General features: G+C 36.0%; 1 protein-coding gene across 9 annotated transcripts in view; it reads right to left on the bottom strand.

The window, feature by feature from the left end:
• Positions 1 to 24,285, bottom strand: part of MBTD1 (mbt domain containing 1) — a 66,508-nt gene that overhangs the window by 17,085 nt on the left and 25,138 nt on the right. For 5 of the 9 annotated variants that reach the window (XM_068531344.1, XM_068531345.1, XM_068531343.1 and 2 more), the window contains 9 exons: positions 21,080 to 21,281; positions 16,535 to 16,674; positions 15,147 to 15,261; positions 14,489 to 14,574; positions 4,084 to 4,201; positions 1,556 to 1,690; positions 1,190 to 1,278; positions 746 to 980; positions 83 to 138 (listed from right to left, as the gene is read on the bottom strand). In XM_068531344.1, coding sequence (XP_068387445.1) covers positions 83 to 138; positions 746 to 980; positions 1,190 to 1,278; positions 1,556 to 1,690; positions 4,084 to 4,201; positions 14,489 to 14,574; positions 15,147 to 15,261; positions 16,535 to 16,674; positions 21,080 to 21,233 — 1,128 coding nt within the window. In that variant the 5' untranslated portion in view covers positions 21,234 to 21,281. Of the gene's footprint in view, positions 1 to 82; positions 139 to 745; positions 981 to 1,189; positions 1,279 to 1,555; positions 1,691 to 4,083; positions 4,202 to 14,488; positions 14,575 to 15,146; positions 15,262 to 16,534; positions 16,675 to 21,079; positions 21,282 to 23,149; positions 23,170 to 24,285 lie in introns of those variants that run through there. The other 4 variants (XM_068531342.1, XM_068531339.1, XM_068531340.1 and 1 more) reach the window with 4 other exon arrangements.

Raw genomic sequence — 24,285 nt, 5'->3', positions numbered from 1 at the left:
GATTTCCATAATATTAGGAAAAAACCCACAACCCTCTTTCAAACCTAATTTACAAATGAGGGTTCTTATAAAAACTTCTTACCTTAGCAAATAAATGTGGTGGTGTATCAAAATGTCCATCCTGTTTCTTTGTAATATCTACAAGGAAAAGTTACATACTAATCTGTCAGCATTTGTGAGAAGACCAAAAACCACGTTTCTTTGAAGGTTTCAAACTCACAAGGTATGTATACTCTAAAACATGGCAAAAATACATGCCTTCTACATTTATGGCGAATAATATTCTTTAAAAGTCTTTCTCTCTTTAGAGTACATGTGCTGTTAAATACATTCAGCCAATCAGAATGCTGGAAATTCCCTAGTTAGGGAATTACAACTTTAGAAAGTACGTTTTAATGTGTTTAGTATTAAGTCTAACCACATTTAATTTCACTATTTCAACTAAAATTGAATGGAAAGGGAAAGGTTATCTTTAGTTCTTTCAAACAGGCTGGATAAAAAAGTGTAAGAAAACAAATGTAGTTGTGACCAAAAGTGCATTATTTTTTACTTGAGCACAAGTGGAAGGAATATAAAGGAATTGTTAGGACATTAATATCCTGGTGCGAAACTTTCCTAATTAAGGTAGAATAAGCAGCCCCGGCAACTAGTTTTGATCTATGCTATTCTGCAGAGAAAAATAACCAAGTAGTACAATTTAGCCTCAATGATATTTTCAACAGGAGTTCTTGTGACAGGTGCTTACCAGATCTTTTGAATCGATGGCCTATGCTTCGAGACCAACCGATATGATGGATTAATGGGCTGTGCATATGGCACCAGAAGTCATCTGTTCTATCTTCACTCTCTTCATACACTAGTCTTAATCTTCCTCCAATTACACTTTCCACCACTGCCACTCGTGTTCGACACAAATGCCTCTTGTCAACCACTTCTACTCTCATGCAAGGTTTGAAAGGATACTGCATGCTCTCTGAAACCTTGAAACAAAATCAGAACTGTTGGGAATTCATGACAAAGGTCTACAAATAATTTTAGTATTGTACTATAAAAATACCGAGTGCACTCGATAGTTAACATAGGTCATCTGACTCACTAATTGAAACAATTCCTTAAAAAACTTCGAAGTTACTCCATTTTTTAGAGTTCTCATTTGCCACTTCAGTCCTTTCTAAGATCGTGCCTTTACCTTTTGTGAGAAATCGGGAGGAAGTGTTTTGGCACCAGTAAGTCGTTTCACTAGAAAAGCTTTCCAGTTTGTATACTTATGCTGAATAGCTAAAACAAAAGAAATAACCAGTTACACTTTAGCAAAGAATAGAATTGCTTCATAAGCTGTTTGTTAAAAAAAAAAAATAGTAACAAATTTCCCTGCAATTAAAGTTCTCAAGAAGAGTAACAAAAATAGGGAAAATAAGCATGTCTTGCTAGCAAATAAGTTACTTGAAACAAAAAAATATTATTTTAATTTCTATGTCACTTTAACATTACTAAGTATAAAACTGCATTAAAGTGCAAATACTTACGCTACAGTAAGGGCAAAGAAGCTACTCACTTCTAGGAGGGACAAGAGGTTTTCCACTGGCTGCACACCAACCAACTGGATGGATATCAGAACCACATATATTGCACCAGAAGTCCAGACCAGAGTCATTTTCAAATCCTTCATATCTTAAAAGGGCATTGTAGCCTGAAACCAACAAAGCAATTGCCACATAATAAGAAAACCAAATGAAATAAAACAGGATATAGCTGCTGGTAGTGGCTGTCAAATGTCAGTGAGCATCTGAAACAGATTCATGTGCAGGGCTTGTGAACAGACAGATAGCTGGGCCCCACTCCCCAGAGATCCAGATTTAGTAGATCTTGGGTGAGCCTGAGAATCTGCATTTATAACAAGTTCCCAGAGGCTGCTGTCACTAATGGTATAGATGAAACTTTGAGAACTATCTGAACAATGTAATTAGTTTAACTGTTTTCAGAGCATGGCCTACTCCTCTGAATATATTTCAACTTGACCCATAGTTTCTTAAATTCTAGAAAAGAAATTCTCAGTGAAAAGAGGGGTGGGAAAGTTCTATTAGAATGTGTAATTTTGGAAATAAAGAAGACTGTGGTAAGTTAGTATAACCTTGTTAAGTCACAGAAATCCAGTTAAAGTATATTTCAAAGAAACTGCTTTATCCAAGTGATCAGGTGACCAAATTATTTTTGGATAATTTGGATGTGGCTCCTTTAAGAGCCTAAACTTTTCTGTCTTGTTTATTTGGAAATAAGATTTGAAAATGCGAGGTAAAAAAGTTCAATAAACACAAATAAAAGTATGTGAAATCACTTAAAATCTATATGTACTTAAACAAATCGGAAGAATTATTTCCTGAAAAGAACAAATAGTATATGATATATATTGTTTATAATTTAATAAACCTTGTATTGATAATAGATTAAGGTTTAATTTAAGGCCTTGAGTGGAATAAAAAAGACCCAATAAACTTGTATTTCAGGCTGGGAGCTAAGTTCAGTCAGCATTTTCATGTGTTAATATTTATGATGAAAACTTATAGCAGTAAACTTTTAGTTTTAAAATTCAATAATTCACAGAACAACTCATGACTCTGCTAACTGTTGCTGATTCTGGGTTCATGATCAATATCAGGCTCATTTCTAAAATGTCATTAAAGGGGCTTAAAATGAGACATAAGTTGCAATTAGATAAAACAGAAATGTAAAACCAGATGGAAGATAGAAATAATTCTTGGATATTAAATACATTGATCTTTAGAGCCATTTAAATGCAACGGATTTAAACATCAAGCAAAAAAAATATATACTGCTGTTTTCAATTAAGGTGTAGAGAATAATACAAGCATTTAGAGAATGCTTATATAGCTGGGGAAATGTTTCAAGGAAAAGGTGGGAACTGAACTGGGTTAAATACGGTAAGTGAGAGAGTGAGAGTGAGTAAAGGCATGGAGGTGACACAGAACATGCTGTATGAGAGAGGAGGAAAACTAATCTCACCAGAACAGATCATTTATGTTGGGGAACAAGAAAAAATCTGGCCAGTGGTGTATGGTGAAACTCATCAATAGCTGTAAATGCTGACCATCCTGATCCTTTAAGGACAAAGAAGCCATTAAAGACAGAAAAATGGAATTGAGATCATTTTTAGGTAAATTAAGTCTATCAGCAGTACATAGGGAGCAATACGCAGGGTGTCTGGGGGAGAATGGCTGGACATAAGCCTAGAAAGAGTAGGAGGAGTAAGATACCTCGTCCAGTAATCTCAGGACAACTTTTATCATCTGAGTGGTTGCTCCCCCTCTAAAGTACTACAGTGTCCTACTACACCACTCACTAAGCACCTTGTGTTAAAATGTATTCAATATTTAGCAGATGTGAGCTCGCTGAAAAAACCAAATCTTATACACCTGCATGTCACCTGCCCACGGTGTCTAACACAGCAGACACCTAATGCATTTTACTTCATGAGCAACAATGTAATAAGGGCTGGGGTACTTGGAAGAGGTGGGAATGAAGAAAAAGGTAGTACGCAAAACAGATGAAATTTTCATCACTAGTTTACTTCTCATATTATGGACCATATCACTTTTTTTTAGTACTTCGACTTTTTTGTTACTTTCCAAAGCATCTCCCTCTATCAGGGGTTGGTAAACTATATATGGCCCACAGATCTGGCCTACTGCCTGATGTTTTTTAGTTTGCCATCTAAGAATGGTTTTTACATTTTTAAATAGCTGAAAAAAAAATCAGAGGTAAAATAATATTTTATGACACGTAACAATAAATAAAGTTTTACTGGAACACAGTCATGCCTATTCATTTATGTACTGCTTCGGCTGCCTCTATGCTATGATGGTAGAGTTAAATGGTTATGACAGAGACTGCATTGCTCACAAAGCTGAAAATATTTACTGTCTGGTCTTTTACAGAAAAAAATTTGCTAACCTCTACCCTACATCATACTTATTTGGCAATACTTGAAAATTTACAAATATGCTTTCTTATAAGTTAAAAATATAACTGACATTTTTAAAGTAAATTATTACACATGCTTTTCACCTGCTAATTTTACAATCCCAGCAATCCAGAAGACTTTGGTAGGTAGGCTGCAGTCTGTATTGGGAACTTCTACTCTCACATTTTCTGAGATATCACCCCAGCAGGTCCCCATAGGTGCCTGTCATATAAAAATTATTAAATTATCATCTTATTAAATAAAGCCTAAAACACATCATTCAAAATTAAGCACTACTATCAATCATGGAAACATTAAACTAAAAATACCGTTTAATTCATTCATTTTTCTCTAAAAATATAATGGTTATTCCCTGTGTCACAGAATTCTACTTGGAAAAAGCCGATGTCAGGGACAAGCTCAAGATGAAGAGAATTCACATATATTAGAATAGATCCATGTCGAGTTCAAAATTCAATACTGCCCTAAAACAAGACTTGAGCAGCAATTTTTGTAAAATCCAAATTACAAACTTGATAGTAGGTTTCAAAGGAAAAAGCTGATTTAAGAAATTCATTATTTTTAATATGAACTGAATGAATGTACTTTACCTTAACCTCTAATTTTAAAAGATCTGGTCAAAGAGCAGAAAGAAGGATACTTCCAATCAGCAATGTGGTTTCAGTAACATAAACAAAACTTAGTTATCTATATTTTCAACTTCAGTTAAATTCATAGAATAGAAATATAGTCTGCTACAACTGACCTGTGGCAAAAGCACCAGATAAAGTTATTAAAAAGGTGGAGTTGAAGAGTTTTTGGAGAATCGTACCATGGTAAATTGTTAAATAATTTATTATTTCAAAATTTCTCACGCAGGAATTAACATAAACAAAGAGAAAACTTCCAGTGTTAGATCTGGTAACAAATAGCCTCCACACAAATGGTTAAGATGGGGACTCAGAAAACCTATTAAATGAATACCATGAAGGGATTTTCCAAAATTTAATGTTTCCAAATTACAATTTCCATTATATTTTAATCCTTAAATTTGAGGCAGTTTACAATTATTTGGAATTTAGCAATGGTTAACTAAACCAAATAAATGAATATAGGAATTTAAATGCTGATAATACCAAACAGTTTCTGCGGTCCTTGATAATCAGTTCCTCGTTAAATACAATTTAGAACCTTGATCACAGAAAAAAGGATTAGGTATGGTTATAAAAGACCTGATAATATGAACAAATCAGGAAAAGACAAAATAGCTTCAAAGCTAAAAGATGACTAAACAAAGATATCCAAGAGTCACACAAACTAGTCCATCTGAACACTGGGCAAATGTCTTCCATGCAAGGCTGCTCATACTTGGGTGGATGCTAACCCAACAGGATTAGCTTGAAACAGTACTCAACCCTTATGCTCTCAATAGTTTAAGGAATTTCTGAAGGAGAAGAAGAAAATGTCAAACAACACTGAACTAGGGTAAGTCTAGAAACCAAACACAGAATCAACTTATGGCTATTTTTTAAAGTAGCAAGCAGTGAATATACTTCTATCACTTGGAGACAGTGGCCTATCTCAACTATTTGTAATTCTGGAAGGATACACATAACTATCTTCCTGAGCTGTGCAAAAAAATAATACATCGATTATGACTACCTCTTTTTGCTTTTTTTAAATTGAAAGAATGGACTCTTCAGGTTCTGCTATCTCCCCCTATATCATTCTAGACTGTAGGGCCATCCCTATTGCCAGCAGATATGATTAGAAAAGGAGAGGCTGGAAAGAAGATAGGTAACAGATTAAGCTACCATATATTAACACAAAGACCACGTGTTAATTTCTGTGAGGATGAACCAGTTAGAGCAGACAGATGCAGTGAAATGTATGCATTAAATTAAGGTCGGATATCCATTCCTCTTTGTTTGGCTGCCAAATCTTGTGGAATGGGCTTTATTTTTCACTGAGAAGGAAGACGCGTGGTTATGCTGACAAGTTGTGTGTTAGGTGGGCACACTGCTAAATGAATTTGGCATACAGGACTGACTCCCCTTTGAGCTAGATGTGACTATGTCATACTGACTTTTTTTTTTTAAGTCTTAACAATTGTTTGGAGAAAATAACTTCTGGTCACATTTTACTAAAGAGAATGTGTCAATATGCTCACTTAGAAAATAAAGTTAATGCTCACTTTAGTGGGGGATGTTATGTTTTGCTCCCTACAGTCTGGATTGGTATAGGAGAAAGTAGCAGAAAGTGACATTTGTTCTTGCCTGTAAGGTTGTGGTTCTGCTAGGCCCTCTTAAACCAATCCATATGGTTCACTCTAAGAAAAAAAATGAAGAAACAAAAACGAAAACAAAAAAGAGCACCATAGTCATCGCATAACATGTGCTCAATGTGTTGAAATAATAAAGTCATTTCATAGATATATCTGCCCTTTTGTTTAAAATGAATATTCTTAAGTGTGGAAGACTAAATGACCCAGGGCTTGAGAGCCATCTTCATCCAAGTCATCTGTCTTCTCTTGCTGGCAGGAGGGATACCTCTGAAAGTCTGGATTGGCATAGCATGAACTAGCAGAACCATAATTTACAGGTAACAACAAATTTACCTTCCAGACTCAGGACGAGAGGTCCACCTCAGGCTCCTCCCAAACCAGGAAGATCTGCTTCACCACTTCCTGCTCCAGGGCCACTCGTGAGGGCTATGGGAGCGACTCTCCTTCCCTGCAAGGTACGCTGTCATCAGGTCCTGCAGGACATGGCCAAATCCAAATGTTGAGGGCTCCCCAACACAAATGTATGATAACCTCCACCTGACTGTCTATCTGTAAGAAAGTAATTGGGTGGCATTCTTACTTTTCTGTGCTTTAAGAATATTCCCAGATAGTCCAACAGCTCAGATGGCTAGTATTTAGACTCTCGGAGGGCTGACACACTGTACAGGTGATGTTTTATGGGAGAAATACAGATTTCCCTCCATAGAGCTGACAACCTACAACTTTTGATAATCACAATCTTCAGCAGTGACAAAGAATTTAAGTGGGCAGAAGTTAGCCTTCAAGTTGCACGTAGGTAACTATTATTGATCCTAATAATGATATGGCAAATATACAAAAAGCCACCATTAAAATACTTTGACTAATAGGCATTATGATGACTAAAATGAACCTAGTAGAGAAAGACAGACTATTATTTGGCCAAAAAGGGGAGAAAACATTATAGGAAATTAACTAGAAAGAAATTACAACTCCTAAGTATTATTTGCTAGAACTGATAGGAAGTAGAAACAGAAAAAAAAATTGTTCCCTCTTTCCCCAGAAAGTCCACTCACCTTTTGATTTGATAACAGAATCTATTGGGTTGGCCAAAAAGTTCATTCAGTTTTTCCATAAGATGGCTCCAGTAGCCCTTAGCTGTCTTTAACTTCATTTGAAACAATTTTGTTAGACTGTATTGTGACAGCTGTTGTATCAGTGTGCACTTAAAAAAAAAAACTTATCAAAACTGGTGAATTTTTGTGTAGCCATTTTAATACTGAAGATGGAAGAAAAAAAGCAAAATTTTCAGCGTATCATGCTTATTTCAAGAAAGGTAAAAACGCAACTAAAACGCAAAAAAAGATTTGTGCAGTGTATGGAGAAGGTGCTGTGACTGATGGAACGTGTCAGTGGTTTGCGAAGTTTTGTGCTGGAGATTTCTTGCTGGATGATGCTCCACGGTCGGGTCGACCAGTTGAAGTTGACAGCGATCAAACTGAGACATTAATTGAGAACAATCAACGCTATGCCACGCGGGAGATAGTCAACATACTCAAAATATCCAAATCAAGCGTTGAAAATCATTTGTACCAGCTTGGTTATGTTCATCGCTTTGGTGTTTGGGTTCCACGTAAGTTAAGTGGAAAAAACCTTCTTAACCGTATTTCCGCATGGGATTCTCTACTGAAATGTAATGAAAACGTTACATTTTTAAAACAAATTGTGACGGGTGATGAAAAGTGGATACTGTACAACAATGTGGAATGGAAGAGATTGTGGGGCAAGCGAAATGAACCACCACCAACCACACCAAAGGCCGGTCTTCATCCAGAGAAGGTGATGCCGTGTACATGGTGGGATTGGAAGGGAGTCCTCTATTATGAGCTCCTTCCGGAAAGCCAAAAGGTTAATTCCAACAAGTACTGCTCCCAATTAGACCAACTGGAAGCAGCACTTTGCATCGGCAAAGCGTCTGGAATTAGTCAACAGAAAATGCATAATCTTCCATCAGGATAATGCAAGACCACGTGTTTCTTTGATGACCAGGCAAAAACTGTTACAGCTTGGCTGGGAAGTTCTGATTCATCCGCTGTATTCACCAGACATTGCACCTTTGGATTTCTACTTACTTCGGTCTTTACAAAATTCTCTTAATGGAAAAAATTTCAATTCCCTGGAAGACTAAAAGGTACCTGGAACAGTTCTTTGCTCAAAAAGATAAAGCTTTGGGAAGATGGAATTATGAAGTTGCCTGAAAAAATGGCAGAAGGTAGTGGAACAAAACAGTGAATACGTTGTTCAATAAAGTTCTTGGTGAAAATGAAAAATGTGTCTTCTTATTTTTACTTAAAAACCGAAGGAACTTTTTGGCCATCCCAATACTTTTTGGAGTGGTGCTAGCAGGGGGATAGGGAGTACAAGGAAAGTTCAAAAGTAAAATGGGATGCTTGGGGTGAAAGTAAGATTAAGAATGAGGGAATGCTAGTGTATGTAAAAAGAGACAGGAAGCAGTGGTTACTAATTTGAAAGGCATAAAACAGCCCATAACTTAAAAAAAAAACGTATCAAATGAAAATAATCTAGATTATTTAGGTCTTCCTTAAAACAGGTGATTTTTATTATATCAGAGTCCACTGCTTTCCTGAAGAGAATCTATTTTGTGGCAACACTCATAATAGCTAAACTGGATGGAGTACTAACAAGTACCAGAAACTAATTTAAGTTTTATTTCCATTAGAAAGAAGTTTTGCAATCTAGGATGACATACTGAAGATTCCAACTTTAGTTAAAATGGATGTGAAATCACATTTATTTTCAATTTTCAATGGGGTTACGTATGCATGGTTAAGGCTAGGGAAAAAAACAAAGAATAATTTTATTTGAAAGAGATTATTTTAGTAATAAATACAGACCTGAGAAATAAATCATGAGCTTTACTATAAGTTACTGTTACCGCACATACGCAAACAAAAAGGCTTTTGTTTTTGTCCTTAAAATACAAAAATATAATTGTAATACGTGTTGCAAAGAAATATGGATAACCTTATCCCCTTCAAAACAGCTGGCATACAAGTCTGGTATCAAAGAGAGGATTAGAAAACATCATGTAAGCAATACAAGGTGGTATCTGTGGAGGAAGGATGAAACAGTAAACTCAGCTTTAAAGTTATGGCACGCATGTGTGCAAAGGACCTTTTTAAAAAATACCTAACTACAACTATTTTCAAGGGAGAAAAAAGTAGAATGATTACATTTCTGGTTTTGGCAATGACAGCATCAACAAGACACCAGAGTATATAGCCAGGTACCAAACAAAAGAAATCTGAAGTCTGTAAATACATAACTAAAGGAATATGATTTTAGCTTTTTATGATTCATGTACATTTGATATTAGCACATTTTGGCCTGTGCTGTAATGCTTAGGAAAGACATATTCTACTTGATTTTTTTTTTTGGCCACGCCATGTGGCTTGTGGGATCTCAGTTCTCTGACCAGGGATTGAACCCGGGCCAAGGCAGTGAAAGCCCGGAATTCTAATCACTAGCCCACCATGGAACTCTCTGTACTTGATTTTATAAGGCAAATAATGGGGAACAGGAGTGCTTCTATTTAAAAGACTATAATATTAAAAAAATTAAGAATGCTTTAAAGCTAAATGTTCTGCATACACAGAACAACTCTCTTGGGTTCAAACATAAATTGTCAATAGGAGAAAACAGTCTGTGAATTTCATTAACACAGAGAACCTAACTGGCATGTGATACTGCAGTAGTATTTTGGAGATTGTTCCACAGTTAGTAAAGATAAGGCTAAAAGCTGCTTTTAGAAGCTGTGAAATAAAAAAATGTAGGTATTAGTCTCTGGCCCTGCTCCTGGCACAGAGGTCTTAACAGCCTTTGTAATTTTCTAAGTGATAAGAGTACTAGAGGTATCTTTTGTTTTAATATTTGATCTTTGACCCTAATTCCAAGACACAGACCTCCTAAATCCTTTGGAATTTCTTGGGTGATAAGAGTGTCTTTTGTTCTAATGAGGCAACTCTTTGTGGGCCCCTAGATAGCTTCAGGATGGGAGCTGGTCACCACATAGATCAAACTATGATTAGAGGGCTTCCTTGGTGGCACAGTGGTTAAGAATCCGCCTGCCAATGCAAGGGACACGGGTTCAAGCCCTGGTCTGGGAAGATCCCACATGCCTCGGAGCAACTAAGCCCGTGCGCCACAACTACTGAGCCTGCGCTCTAGAGCCCGCGAGCCACAACTACTGAAGCCCGCACGCCTAGAGCCCGTGCTCCGCAACAAGAGAAGCCACTGCAGTGAGAAGCCCGCGCACCGCAACCAAGAGTAGCCCCCACTCGCCACAACTAGAGAAAGCCTGCGCACAGCAACAAAGACACAATGCAGCCAAAAATAAAAATAAATAAAATAAATAAATTTATTAAAAAAACCCAAAACTATGATTAGAAGCTTGGAACTTTCAGCTCCATCACCCATCCTCCAGGAAAGGGAGAGGGGTTAGAGACTGAGTTAATGACCCATTATGCCTATGTGATGAAGCCTCCATAAAAATCCCAATACACAGGATTTGGAGAGCTTCTGGGTTGGTGGATAAGTAAGGGTGCTAGGAGAGTGGTGCACCTCGGAGGGCATGGAAACTCTGTGCCCCTTCTCATATACCTTGCCCTACACATCTCTTCATCTGACTATTATCTCTTTTATTATATCCTTAATAATGAAACAGTAAACCTAAGTGTTTCCCTGAATTCTGTGAGCGATTCTAGCAAATTATCAAACCCAAGGAAGGGGCATGGGAACTCTGATTTACAGCTATCTGTCAGAAGTAGAGGTGACAATGTGGGATTTGCAACTGGTGTCTGAAGTGGGGGCAGTCTTGTGGGACTGAGTCCGTAAGTGTGGGATCTGATGCTAACTCCAGACAGACAGTGTCAGAATTGAACTAAACTGTAGGACACCCAAGCTGGTGTCAGAGAAATGTTTGATGTGCGGAAACCCACACATCTGGTATCAGCAGCACTGTGTGGTAGAGTTGTGTAGGTAAAGGGGGAGCACAGGAGGGTTTTCCTATAGGGGCTTAATTCAAAACTATGTTAAAAACCGAACAAATAAGAAAAACTGCATGAGAAAAAGCAGGTTAGAGCCCAAAGTTGAAAATTTCAATCCAGCTACTGAAAAATGTAGCAAGAGTTTCTTCATTTATAATAAGAGATGGAGTAGATGAGCTAGATGATTTTTAAGATAACTTACAGCTTTGTGACCATATGATTTAGGATTAATTAAAAATGATATTACCTAACACCTGAAACCAACACAAGATTGTAAATAAACTATACTCCAATAAAAAATTTTTAAAAAATGGTATTAACCTAATTCAGTGGTTTCCAACCTCAGAGACTGCCAAAGAAGGGAAAGCCAAGGGTCAGGGGCCAAGGCTCTAGCCATACCACCCTACTCTTGCCAGACCAATCAGTATAACTTCCCCTTATGCTAGCTATGTTTAATAGGGAAAGGCGGATTTGTAATGCTTTAAAAAAAAAGGTCTGAAAACTACCACCTAGATGAAATGAAAGTTGCATCAGATATATAGCAATCATAATATACAGGTTTCTAAGTAGATATATTTAATGACAACTGGGCTCCATTTACATTGATAATTATAAAAAATGTCAAACACTGTTGTAATTGAGTGATTCAGTATAAACCATTATGCACAATTACAGCAATATTCAAAGAGAATATTGTCCTATGATATACTTTGCAGAAACTTCCCAGAAATTTAAAGACAGACCATGGAAAAGAGGAATTCTACTGAAATTCTATGGTTTAAGAACTAATCACTATCATTTTTAAGTGCTGGAAAATATATTTACCTGGGGTCCCTACTGCAGAAGAGGTTGAGTTACCTTAAAGAAGCAAGGCAGTCAAAGCTGTGACACCACCCCCACCCCCAAATCCTGGTTCAACCAGAACAGCTCTGTTTACATGTACACATTGAATTTTTTTTTTTTTTTGGTGCCACGCAATCTAAGTTCCCCAATCAGGGATGGAACCTGGGTCCCAGCAGTGAAAGCGTTGAGTCCTAACCACTGGACTGCTAGGGAATTCCCACAGATTGAATGTGTTAAAAAATTATGTTTGAAAAAAGAATCCCCTAGGAGCAGGGAAAGGCTCCCAACCAGCGCTCAAGTTGGAGACAATGCAGGTGTAGAGTGTGGAGGAAGAGGCCCCACAGATGAATCAGTGTTAAAGCAGGCATCAAGTGTTAGAAGATTAGAAGACTGATGATTCAAGGCAGGACGTTGTGCTTGCAGCTGCTCTTGGCAATAGGTTTTCTAAAGCTAAAGCCAGTAATTCTCCTTGGAGACCCCAAAAACTATCTAAGGGGGAAAACCATGAAGAGTCAACTCTAAAGGACAAAAATCAAGTACAGCACAAAGTCTGACCTCCTAAACCAAATGACTTCAAATAAAAATGCTGGTTAAGGCAACAAAGCAAACTCATTTTGTACTAAAATATACTAAGACATTACCAGTATAAAATGTTTCCTATTTGGTAAGGAGAAGGCAGTAAAGGAAGATGAGTGGAGCAGGAAGGCACTGGGTGACAGATACCTTGCTTCTGAATGAGAAACAGGAGGTCCCACAGTATCATTACTAATCATACAGCTAAGGCTAGCTGCTCTATTCTATATGATAGAACATTTTAATCTTAAAAAAGCAAAGTCGAAAAAAATCAATTTCATTATAATAGAGATTTTCTTGCAAAGAACTTTAACATAGTATTACTATTCAAAGATACGGACATGAAATAAAATATTATACTTTTGGGACTTTGAAATGTTACTTTTAAAAATATCCTGACTACTTATATAAAATAGGTGAACATGGTTTATGATACTAAAACCTAAAAAAACAAAATATTAAAATAAAGATAGGAAAAGAGATAAAGGATACTCAGAAGGAGACAACAGACAAATGTTCCAGGAATCTGGGATGAAAGAGTTATTATAACTGAGAACTTAATCTAATTCTTATCTTCCTAGTACCAAAAAGAACTATCTCAAGAGAGGAGAGTTAAAGACTTGCTTTGTAGTTCTCATGAAAGCTGCTGTTGCCATGTATTTAATATATCTCATAAATGTGACACTACTATCAACACTACAATAAAATATATCAGCTACTGTATACTAAGGTAAAGTATCTAAGATTCCACTTAGGCTGTTTCAGATGGTCAGCATGCCACCGACTAAGGGCTTAACACCTGTACTTTTAAGAAAGAAAACTTAGCAAATGAATGAATTTGGCTTTAATTCATATTTCTACCACTGAATTAATATGTTTGGCCTTGATCAACATCCTTTATTGGACATGAATGAATTAAAATTCATTTGGATTTCCACAGCAAGAACTCAAGCTCAGTTTTGTTCACATGCTATTATTTAACAGTAAAGCTCTAAGTTAACAATATGTTAAGTGTACGCAAAATTTCATTCATTAACTTTCTAAATTCTCTTTCCTTCTTATACATGATCAGTAGCAGATAGAATCTTTAAATATAAATTAAACTTACAGTGAGGTTAAAAAAAGTATTGAAGAGAATTAATCACAGATAACTGAATCAAAAGGAATGAAATCAAAAGGAAAGAATTTATCATTAGATACATTTTAAACATAACTCAATTACTTCAGATGTTCTGTGACACTACTTGTTAAAAAGAACATCTCGCAAAAGATCATTTCAGCCCACGATACTGTATTACTAATAGTTCCTTCTTTGTTTTTGTGGTTTTACATTTGAGACAAAACAAAACTAGAAGATCTTTCCTTTTCTCAATTATTAGGTCAAATCACAAAAATTTAGGTAACATATACGATGGATGGTTTCTATGAGGTTGAACCATATGACTGCCAATATACAACTATTTTTGATACACAAAACCAGCAATTTTATATGGTTCAACTTAATATGAAAATTGGACGAGACTAGTGCCTTTCCCCATTTAAAACAATTTCAACTTGCAATGTCTTTATAGGAACCTTTTACTTATAAAACTTAGAGAAGTTATGTAATTATTCATAGTACTATAATTAATAAAAAAAGAAACATTTCCATTACAACGTATAAAATAAAGACCTTCTAAGGATAAGATGCTTAAATGCTATTGTGCCTTCAGATTTAAACAATGACTAAGCATTTCAATATAAACTGAGAAATTCCATACTCACATGTTTAAAGCAGGTAACTGGAGCTGCTATAAAGCTATTGCTATTGATGTAGTTACCCCAGCTGAAACCTTCCATGGAGACTGCTACTGAAATAAAATAAATTTAGATATATTACAGTTCTAAAATTTGTAAGAAGGCTATTATTTTAAAATGTGAAATGACACAAATTTATCACCTCTAAAGAAAGTTTTTTTCTATAAAGACAGAACTTCTCTAAATAAACATGAACTTTAGCATATATCATATTTGCAAACAAATAGCAGTTTAACTCTTCTATACACAACATATGCTTCTTGGGAAGTGAGGCAAGAGCTCTCCAGTTATAAGAAACAAAGAACAGCGGAGAGCAGATACCTTCAGGATAACAAATGCTGTTCTGGCTGCTCTTGTGCTTTATTCCCACGCAGCTGTTATCCGTGCACTTCAATGAGATTTCTATCCAGTATCCACCACCTAATAGCACCATAACTTGTGAACACTATTCTATTCTAGAATAATTTACTGAAACCAAAACCTCTATCAGGAAGCCCAGTGTCACAATGTGCAAATACAGTAGAGAAATACCTTAGTTAACAGAATCCAAAATTAAAATGTTATTAATTAAAACTAGATGAATCAGTACCAAATATTTCACCTCCACTACATTCACCCATATTACCTGATTTAGTCTTTGCTTGATTTTGCAAGGTAGCTTGATACTGAGCATATGCAGCTAGTTTAGCAACTAAAGGTTGTTTCTGAAGAACTTTTGCTTTCTTTGTTGGAGGCTTACCCTAAAACAAGAAGAGTTAAGTAAATAGGATTCTTTCTCATCCCCCCACCCCCAAATCTGAAAACTAACTTGATTGCATACTACTCATTCTGCTTAAGTAAACATCGAGGGTTTAGAAAATTATTAAAGCAGAGGAAACATACAAGGAATTTTAACATGAGAAATGTTTTCTGGAGTTCTGCTACAATGTAGATACCTAATATGGGTAGCAGAGCTGGCACAGACTAAAATAGCAATATGCAAATTAATATGTTAATAAAAAATTATATCCCATAAGATGTTAAAATATAGGCTGTGGTGGATAATTCATTCCTTCTTGTACTAGATAAAACCAGTGGTTATTCACTCATGCAGGTTGCCAAGCATTGCTATTCATATAAGAAAAGATAATTTAATGTTTAAAGAGCAAGTGACTGAGGTTTATACCTTTAGCGCTAACGCAAAAGATCAATGACAAAATGATCATGGGCCAAATTCAGTGTGACAAACTGCCATCCATTTGGGTACAGACCATTGCTCAGGATCTTTAGGTACTGTCTATCTGAAATATAGAAATACATCTAAGTGATGTATTTCCTTAATCTGGGGAATTTAAATAATCCTTTCAGTGCTATGCAATGATCACAATAAGGTAAAGAAGAATATGAAAAATGTGATCATTCAAATAAAATATATTACAAAAATCAGTTATGTGATGCCTTTAAAAAGTTGTTTATATGCTACAATAGTAATAACTTAGTCAAATGGTCAAATCTCCAGTCATTTTGTAGGCACTGACGTACATTTACAGAAAGATGATTTTCTTTTTGTATTACGAATTTTTCCAAAAAGTTAGTTGGATTAACCAAATACACTTGGTCAAGGTATCAAATGGGTTGCAATCAAAAATACAAACCAAAGATGATGGAAAAATAAAACCAAAGGGTAAATCACTCCCCCTCCCAGCACTGAAAGTTTCTACTTTGATGTTAACTCCAAAGAAAACCAGGGGGAAAAATGGCTTCAATTCATGTATATAAAAAGATGTTTATTACATTTATACTTATTTAGAAAAAAGACACAAACAATTCATAGTTTATTTTGGATAGTATGCCTTCTCTATTTATAACAGCTACTCAATTTTATAGAATGAACATACTTCTTAAAAATGTGGGGTATAAAATGATAACTGGCCAATTGGGCAAAGGTGGAGTGCAGCGAATCACAATCAAATGACAGATAAACAGTGAAAGCCATAGAAATAACAGATATAAAGAATAAGAAGGTTTCTGTACCGTTACCTGAAGTCTGGCCAAAATGCTTGCCTTCTTGGAGTTTGACGAGTAACTTCTTGAACATGAAACACTGCAGAAACGCTTTGTTTTAGAGTAAAAAGCATCTCGCACACCAACCATCCCACACATTTCACAGGTAGCTAGTTAACAAGAACAATGGTGTTATGATCATATAATAAAACCAACTTTCATCTAACAGTTTAATAATTTATTCAATTATCTAAAGGTTTTAATTTTAAAAATTTCTTTAAAGCAGATAGAAAATTTCTTCTATCTGTTACATAAATGATATAAAAACCTAACAAAAGCTAGGGGAAAGACTGGAATGATACCACAGCTACAGGCTCCAGAAGGTCTGACAATAGCTTAAGGTCTGAAAAGGCTTTAAAAAGGGTCAAAAGACACACAAACAAATATAAGTTAGATTCAACTAACATTTCCTTAGTGCTCACCTTGTGCCAGACATTATAAGCTCTGATGTTTGAAAGGATTATAAACAAAAGATAAAAAAAAGTGCAACACAACTGAAGATTAATACAAAGTGCACCACAGGTCTTTAAAATACTGTAAAGACTGAAACATAAAAATGGCCAACTCAGAAAAATGCTAAAGGCAATATGAGGATTCTCTCAAGTTATATTCAGGAGATGAGAGAAACAGCATAGGTTCAAAGCTTGAGGTACGTGCACTATTATTAACTGATAATAGAGGGCAACAAAACTCTAACCACTATTGGGTCTCTTTTGTAAATTAGCATAATGGACAATAATTTGAAAGGCAGAATTAGAAGAACAGGGTAATAAGAAGTGAAGCTCAAAAAAGATACATAGGTTGTGGGATTGCTGAATTACACAATAGTTCTATTTTTAAATTTTTGAGGAATCACCATACTGTTTTCAATAATGGCTTTACCAATTTACATTACCACCAAGAGTTTATAAGACTTCCCTCTCTCCACATCCTCCTCAACATTTGTTATCTCTTGTCTTTTTGATACTAGCCATCCTAACAGGTATGAGGTGATATCTCATTGTGGTTTTGATCTTCATTTCCCTGATGATTAGTGATGTTGAGCACATTTTCATGTATCTATTGGCCATTTGCATGTCTTCTTTGGAAAGATGTCTATTCAGGTCCTTCGTCCATTTTTAAATTGGATTATTTGCTTTTTTGGCTATTGAGTTGTATGAGTCCTTTATATATTTTGGATATTAACCCCTTATCAAATATATGGTTTACAAATATTCTCTCCCACTCTGTAGGTTACCTTTTCAATTTACTGTTTCCTTTGCTGAGCAGAACCTCTTTAGTTTAATGTAACCTCACTGCTTATTTTAGCTTTTGTTGCCTGTGCTTTTGGTGTCTTATCCAAGAAATCACTGCTAGGACCAACGTCAAGGAGCTTCTTTCTTATGTTTTCTTCTAGGAGTTTTACAGTTTCAGGTCTTACATTTAAGTCTTTAATCCATTTTCAAGTTAATTTTTGTGAGTGGTATAAGATAGGGGTCCAGTTTTTCTTTTGCATGTGGATATCAAATTTCTCAACACCATTTACTGAAAAGACTGTCCTTTCCCCATTGTGTGTTCTTGTTGCCCTTATCAAAAATTAGTTGACTGCAACTCAGTATCTCAAAGAGATATCTGCCCCCCCCATGTTCATTGTAGCATTATTCACAATAGCCAAGTTATGGAAACACACTAAATGTCTTTTGATGGATGAGTGGATAAAAAAAAAAAATGTGGTATATATATATAGATAGATAGATAGATACACAGATATGGTATCCATATATATGGAATATTATTCATTAAATTGGAATATTATTCATTATAATTGAGTATTATTCAGCCATAAAAAGAAGGAAATATTGTCATTTCTGACAACATGGACGAAACTGGAGGGTATTATGCTAAGTGAAATAAGCCAGAAAGAGAAAGACAAATAGTGTACGGTATCACTTATATGTGGAATCTTAAAAAAAGCCCATTTCATAGAATGGTGGTTGCCAGGGGTACAAATTTTCAGTTATAAAAAGAGTAAGTTGTGAGGATCTAATGTGCAGCATGGTGACTATAGTTAATAACACTACTGTACTGTATACTTGGAAGTTGCTGAGAGTGGATCTTGTGCTCACACCGCACGCACACACACACACACACACACTCAGTTAACTTTGTGAGGTGACAGATGTGTTAATTATCTTGATCTTGGTAATCATTCCACCGTATCCATGTATATCAAATCACCACATTTATAGACATTTATACATTTAAACATATACAATTATATTTGTCAATTATTCCTCAGTAAAGTTGGGGGAAAAAAGATAACATAGCAAACAACTGCTAGAGTGGGTTCAAATCTCCATCTAACCAGTTATAACTGGAGGAACTTACAGTTTAACCAGTAAGTTCTCATAACAAATTATGAGAAATCATGAAAAAAACGTAAGAAGCTGAGGATAAGAGATAAACAAAGGGTGTCTAAGGGAAAAAAAGCCTGAATGATTTTCTGTTGTAAAAATTCTAGAACAGATTATTTAAAAGGTTTGTGGATCATCTAGGTAAAAAAAAAAAAGCGATCCCAAGGGGACAGTATATCTTTGCCAAGAACTGAACATGTCAAACTAGAATTCCCATGACCAGGATGTAAGCTCCACCAGGGAGTTTATTCTATATTGTTCCTATTTGTATCTGTAAAACAGAGTCTGGCACATATAAAGCTCCCTTTTGTGATAAGATTACCAGACTGGTATATCATAACTAAACCACGACAAGATGTATATTAACAGGAGTTAACACATTTGATAAAATCTCTCATGTAGCTTTGTCAGTAAGGATTGAGAAATTCAAGCTGAAGTAGAAAACACCTAGGTAGGTTTTAACTGGTTGGATGACCACACCTAGTGAGTCATGATAAGTGAAGTTAAGTTCTTTGATATGATCTGCAGGACTCTGTACCAGGCCCTTAGATGCTCAACGTTTTAATCAAAAGACTAGAATATAGGGCTTCCCTGGTGGTGCAGTGGTTAAGAATCCACCTGTCAATGCAGGGGACACGGGTTCAAGCCCTGGTCCGGGAAGATCCCACTTGCCGCGGAGCAACTAAACCCGTGCGCCACAACTACTGAGCCTGTGCTCTAGAGCCCGCGAACCACAACTACTGAGCCCGAGTGCCACAACTACTGAAGCCCCCGTGCCTAGAGCCCGTGCTCCACAACAAGAGAAGCCACCCAATGAGAAGCCCACGCACCACAACGAAGAGTAGCCCCTGCTCGCCGCAACTAGAGAAAAGCCCACGCGCAGCAGCAAAGACCCAACACAGGCAAAAAAAAAAAGAAAAAAAGCACCAATGTCATTAAAGGCCAAAGGAAACTAATTAAAAAAAAAAAAAAAGACTAGAATATGACTTACAGGGCATTATTATCAAATCTGCAAATGACGATCAGATGACACTGCATTCAACATTAGATGAAAGAATTAGGAATAAAATATTTCTAAGACCAAAATTTAGTAAGAAAAAGGTTACATGGAGAGTTTTAAAGTCTTAACACCTTGGGTTTAAAAAATCAACAGCAAAAGCGCAAGACTGATTTAAATTGGTCTAGTTCATGTGGTTTCAGTTATTTGCAAATTCAGTATTAGTTTTAAAAAAGTTAAAGCAATTTTGGTGGCCTGAATGGAAACACAGTGTCCTAAAAAAAGGAGATAAAAGCTGAACTACCTTCTGTCCTAATCACACAGGGTGACCAACTATTTGCCTGAGGTCCTTTTCCAGGATGTGGGACATTTAATCCTAAAACCAGGACAGTCTCAGGCAAATCAGGACAAGTCGTCACCCTACTACCACATAATCTGAAGTATTCCCAGAAGAAAGTGAGCAGGATACTGATGAATTAAATTACTGCTGCTATGAGAAATGACTGAAACAATTAGGTTTACTTAGTGTGTCCTAGAGACACACTAGAAATAAGTGTTGTAGTGTGATGAGAAGAGATGTCTTTGTAACAGGGATTAGAATCATTCTGTGTACCTTTAAAAATCAAAATTAAGACCAAAAGACAAAAGTTAGAGCAAGGATAATTTTGGTTCAATATAAAGGATATTCTGGTATTTAGAGATACCCTATCGCCAAAGTGTTAAAACAGAAAACTTATAAGGAATTGTTAAAGAGAAGGGAGACTTAACCTTGAAAGTCTCTTTCAACTCTGTAAGTCTATTATCTTACACACTTCCAATTACATAGGGATTTATTATTTAATTATGGAATTTAAGTCCCATTAAGTTTCTCAGCTGCCTTTTGTTTTCATTTTTTTCTACTTGTTTTCTACCAGCAGGTGGTAGGTATGCAAAATAAAGAGATCTAACACAAACCCAATGATCTTATCTAGAACTATAAGTTTCAGACTGTGTTTCTTCAAACTGTTCTTTAAAAATTCTAAGGGAAATGATAGGAGAAATGGAATCAAAACATACCCTCAAATATAAAGGTGTGTAACAGGTGAAGGCTGTTCACCTGAGCTGAAGTATATACTCCATACTCACCCATGCCAGATTTACCATCTGGGTATGTGTACACTTGGCCATTGTTTTTGATAATTGGCAGATTAGAAGGTAAAGGAGCAACTTCCTCTTCACTCTCCTCAGAGCTGGAGCTGCTACTCGTGTCCTCACTGCAGCTATCATAACCGTCAAACATCCCGAAAGAGTCTCTTCTTTTCCGTTCGGATCGTGAAGAATGTTCAGTCTTAAAAGTAGAAGAAATCAGTAACACATGACACAGCACTCATGTACACTACCTAAAAGACCTTAGTTCAAATTGTGATAAATGAGATTTGAAAAATGAAAATCTAGCCCTGAGAATTGATAATTTTATTTTATAATGAAAAGCTAAATGTTTGTGTCAAGTGGAGCCCTCCACTTCCATGAGGCATAAATCTATTAGCTACCATGTTAGCTAAAAGGAGTAACAATAATGATGGAAAAAACACTAAATGGGAATCGGAAGATCATCATGTAATTCAAGTTTTGCCATAAACTAGATATATCACTTCTCTATAAAATGTGATTAGATCAGATGATTTCTTTTTTGAAAACAACTGTGGTGAAATACACATAACAAATACCTATTTCAAAAATTATAGAAGACAGCATTTCTACATGTAACACTATTTCATTTTTTTAACATACATAATTAGAAAAAAACCCAATCATCTCCAGCTAAACACTATTTCCTTTTCAAAAGAAAAAGCACAAAGATACTATATATCAGGTTCAGCAAATGCTACTCATATGTTCCTCCAAAAATGTTCCCTCACTCAAGCCACCAAAAAACCCCCAAACTAATACCTACCACCACTCCAACTTTTCCTGAAATCAATTCCAAAACTTCAAGTTCAGTGAGAAGAAAGTTAAAAGAAAGCAGGAAAAAACAAAGAGAAAAAAAGAAATGGAATATTTGAAATGAAAAAAATCAAACCATCACTAAACATACAGTGAGTTACAAGTAGAGTGAAAACTATCAACCAAAAAATCTTTAGAGTTTGGTACCTATCTTATTCTTTTGCTTCAGTTATAATTTTTTTGGTATCATCTTCCACCTTATGCACAATTTCTTCTCTGGCTAGTTTAACATCTTAACATGACCAATAACAAAGCTGAAATCTGTTGTCCAAAGTTTGACAAGATAAAACCATCCAAATGCATATCTTAGTTTTATTGAATAAACTGTCATTTTCAGATATGCTTGTATTAAAAGTTTGCTTTGAGATGGGGAACTGATTTTCACCTGTATCCGGTGTAACTATGAAAGCAATAAAACTAGTTTCTTAATCCACACATGGAAATATTATATACTCAAATGAATACCGTCTTCTAAGAAGTCCCCTTGGGAGGCTCTACAAATGTTCTACTAATATTGCCACAACTTCTAACTTTTTTTTTTTACTATTCTTCTTTCAGAACTCTCTTTTAGACCCAATTTAAAAAAGAAAAGCCAACTGAGGTCACTTTAGAATATTCATCCCTCCCCTACTATTGGTTTCCCCAGCCTGATTATTTAGCAGATTTGGTTCTGAATAGCTTTTAGTTATTTCTATAAATTACATGTATCTTCAAAGAATCAAAATCTGCTACCACCAGGAGATTTCAAAAGAATAAAGACTCTGAAGGCAATTCAAAAGGAAAAGTCTAACAATATTTTGAACTGGTAAGGTGGCAGGGAATAGGATAATCCTTGTTTAGATAAAGTATGGTACTAGCAACACAGAATTCTGACAGACCCAGGTTTGAGACTCAGCTTTGTCATTTATTAGCCGTGAACTTGGGCAAGTGATGAGTTTCTTTCTCTTATTCATTCAACATTGAACAACAATTTATTGAGCATTTGTGTGTCTCACAGTAAGACAGGTTAAGAGCGATCAATGGTTCTCATAAGGTTATAGTCTACTGGTGGGAGAAATCCAAGCAAGATCATGTGATAATAGAGTAACAAGGCAAGTGTAGTCAACTGAGATTCAGTGGTGAGGAAAGACCCTGAGGACAAAAAAGGCAGCCACTTGAATATCTGGTGCTGGAAGGAAAGGGCAAGACAAAGGCTTTTGGGCTGGAACATACTTGGTGCATTGAAAGCCAATGTGGCTGGTGTCCAGTGCGAGAGGTGTGGGAGATGAGGCTGGAGGAGGATGCAGCGGCCAGATCACCAGGGCCCTTGAAGGCTAGGTTAAAGTTTGATATATTTTTTTCCTGAGGGCAACATAAAGACACTATGAAATACTTATCACAATGCCTGGAATATACATTTAGTAAACACTGGCTAGAATTCTAAATTCTAATAAATTCATACACCTTAACTCCATACAGAGATGATCTTTAACATCCAGAGTTTTCATATAAGTTTGTCGTCCACTTTATAGTCAGCTTGGTTAGCAGCTAACATATTTACTGACCCTGAAGTGTCAACACAGAATATCTTATTCTGACTCAACTTGTTAGAGAATATACTTAAAATTTCAGGGACCCAATGATTACAAACATTTTGGTTTCAATAAGTATAGGCTGTTAACATTTTTAAAAAAGTATTATGGTCAAATACATTTGGGAAATTTTCCTTACTTCAAAGCCCTCTTCGAGCCCTTAAGATGCTTGTGAACATTACAATAATTTAAGAGGTATATATAGTATGCAGTGTTTTCCGAAGCATCTTTAAGGACTAATGTTCTAGAGAAATGCTCTCTATATCAGACCAAAACCCCTGAGGGGGCTGCAACTTCAATATAAGTTGTAAAATGGGTGGGAAAAAAACTGAGTACATGTAGGGAGTTCCCTGGTGGCCTAAGTGTTAGGATTCCAGGCTTTCACTGTGGTGGCCCAGGTTCAATCCCTGGTTGGGCAATTGAGATCCCACAAGCTGCACAGCTCAGGGACCTACAAAGGAGCCTTTTTGTCCATGCTCTGGGTGGAGAGGCTTCTCTGGGATTTTGCAACCAAAGACCTGAGGTTATAACTTATCCTACCCTAGATGGTCAGAAAATTCCCATGTCAAGAAATTAAAGTGGTTCTAGGATACCAGTGCCCCCTGACACCGAGCAAAAGCAATCCTAAATCATTTCAGAAATAATCACCTACAATTCGGGCCTTTCAGCATTTCCACAGATTTTTATCAAATATCAGTACACAATCAAATATCAAACACACAATAAGTGGTCCACCGCAAGTGTCAGCAGAAATAGATTAGATATCCCAAATAGTTA

This window comes from Eschrichtius robustus, chromosome 20 (assembly GCF_028021215.1).
Source record: "Eschrichtius robustus isolate mEscRob2 chromosome 20, mEscRob2.pri, whole genome shotgun sequence".
Taxonomy (NCBI): domain Eukaryota; kingdom Metazoa; phylum Chordata; class Mammalia; order Artiodactyla; family Eschrichtiidae; genus Eschrichtius; species Eschrichtius robustus.
This window is presented reverse-complemented; position numbering and strand designations above follow the sequence as displayed.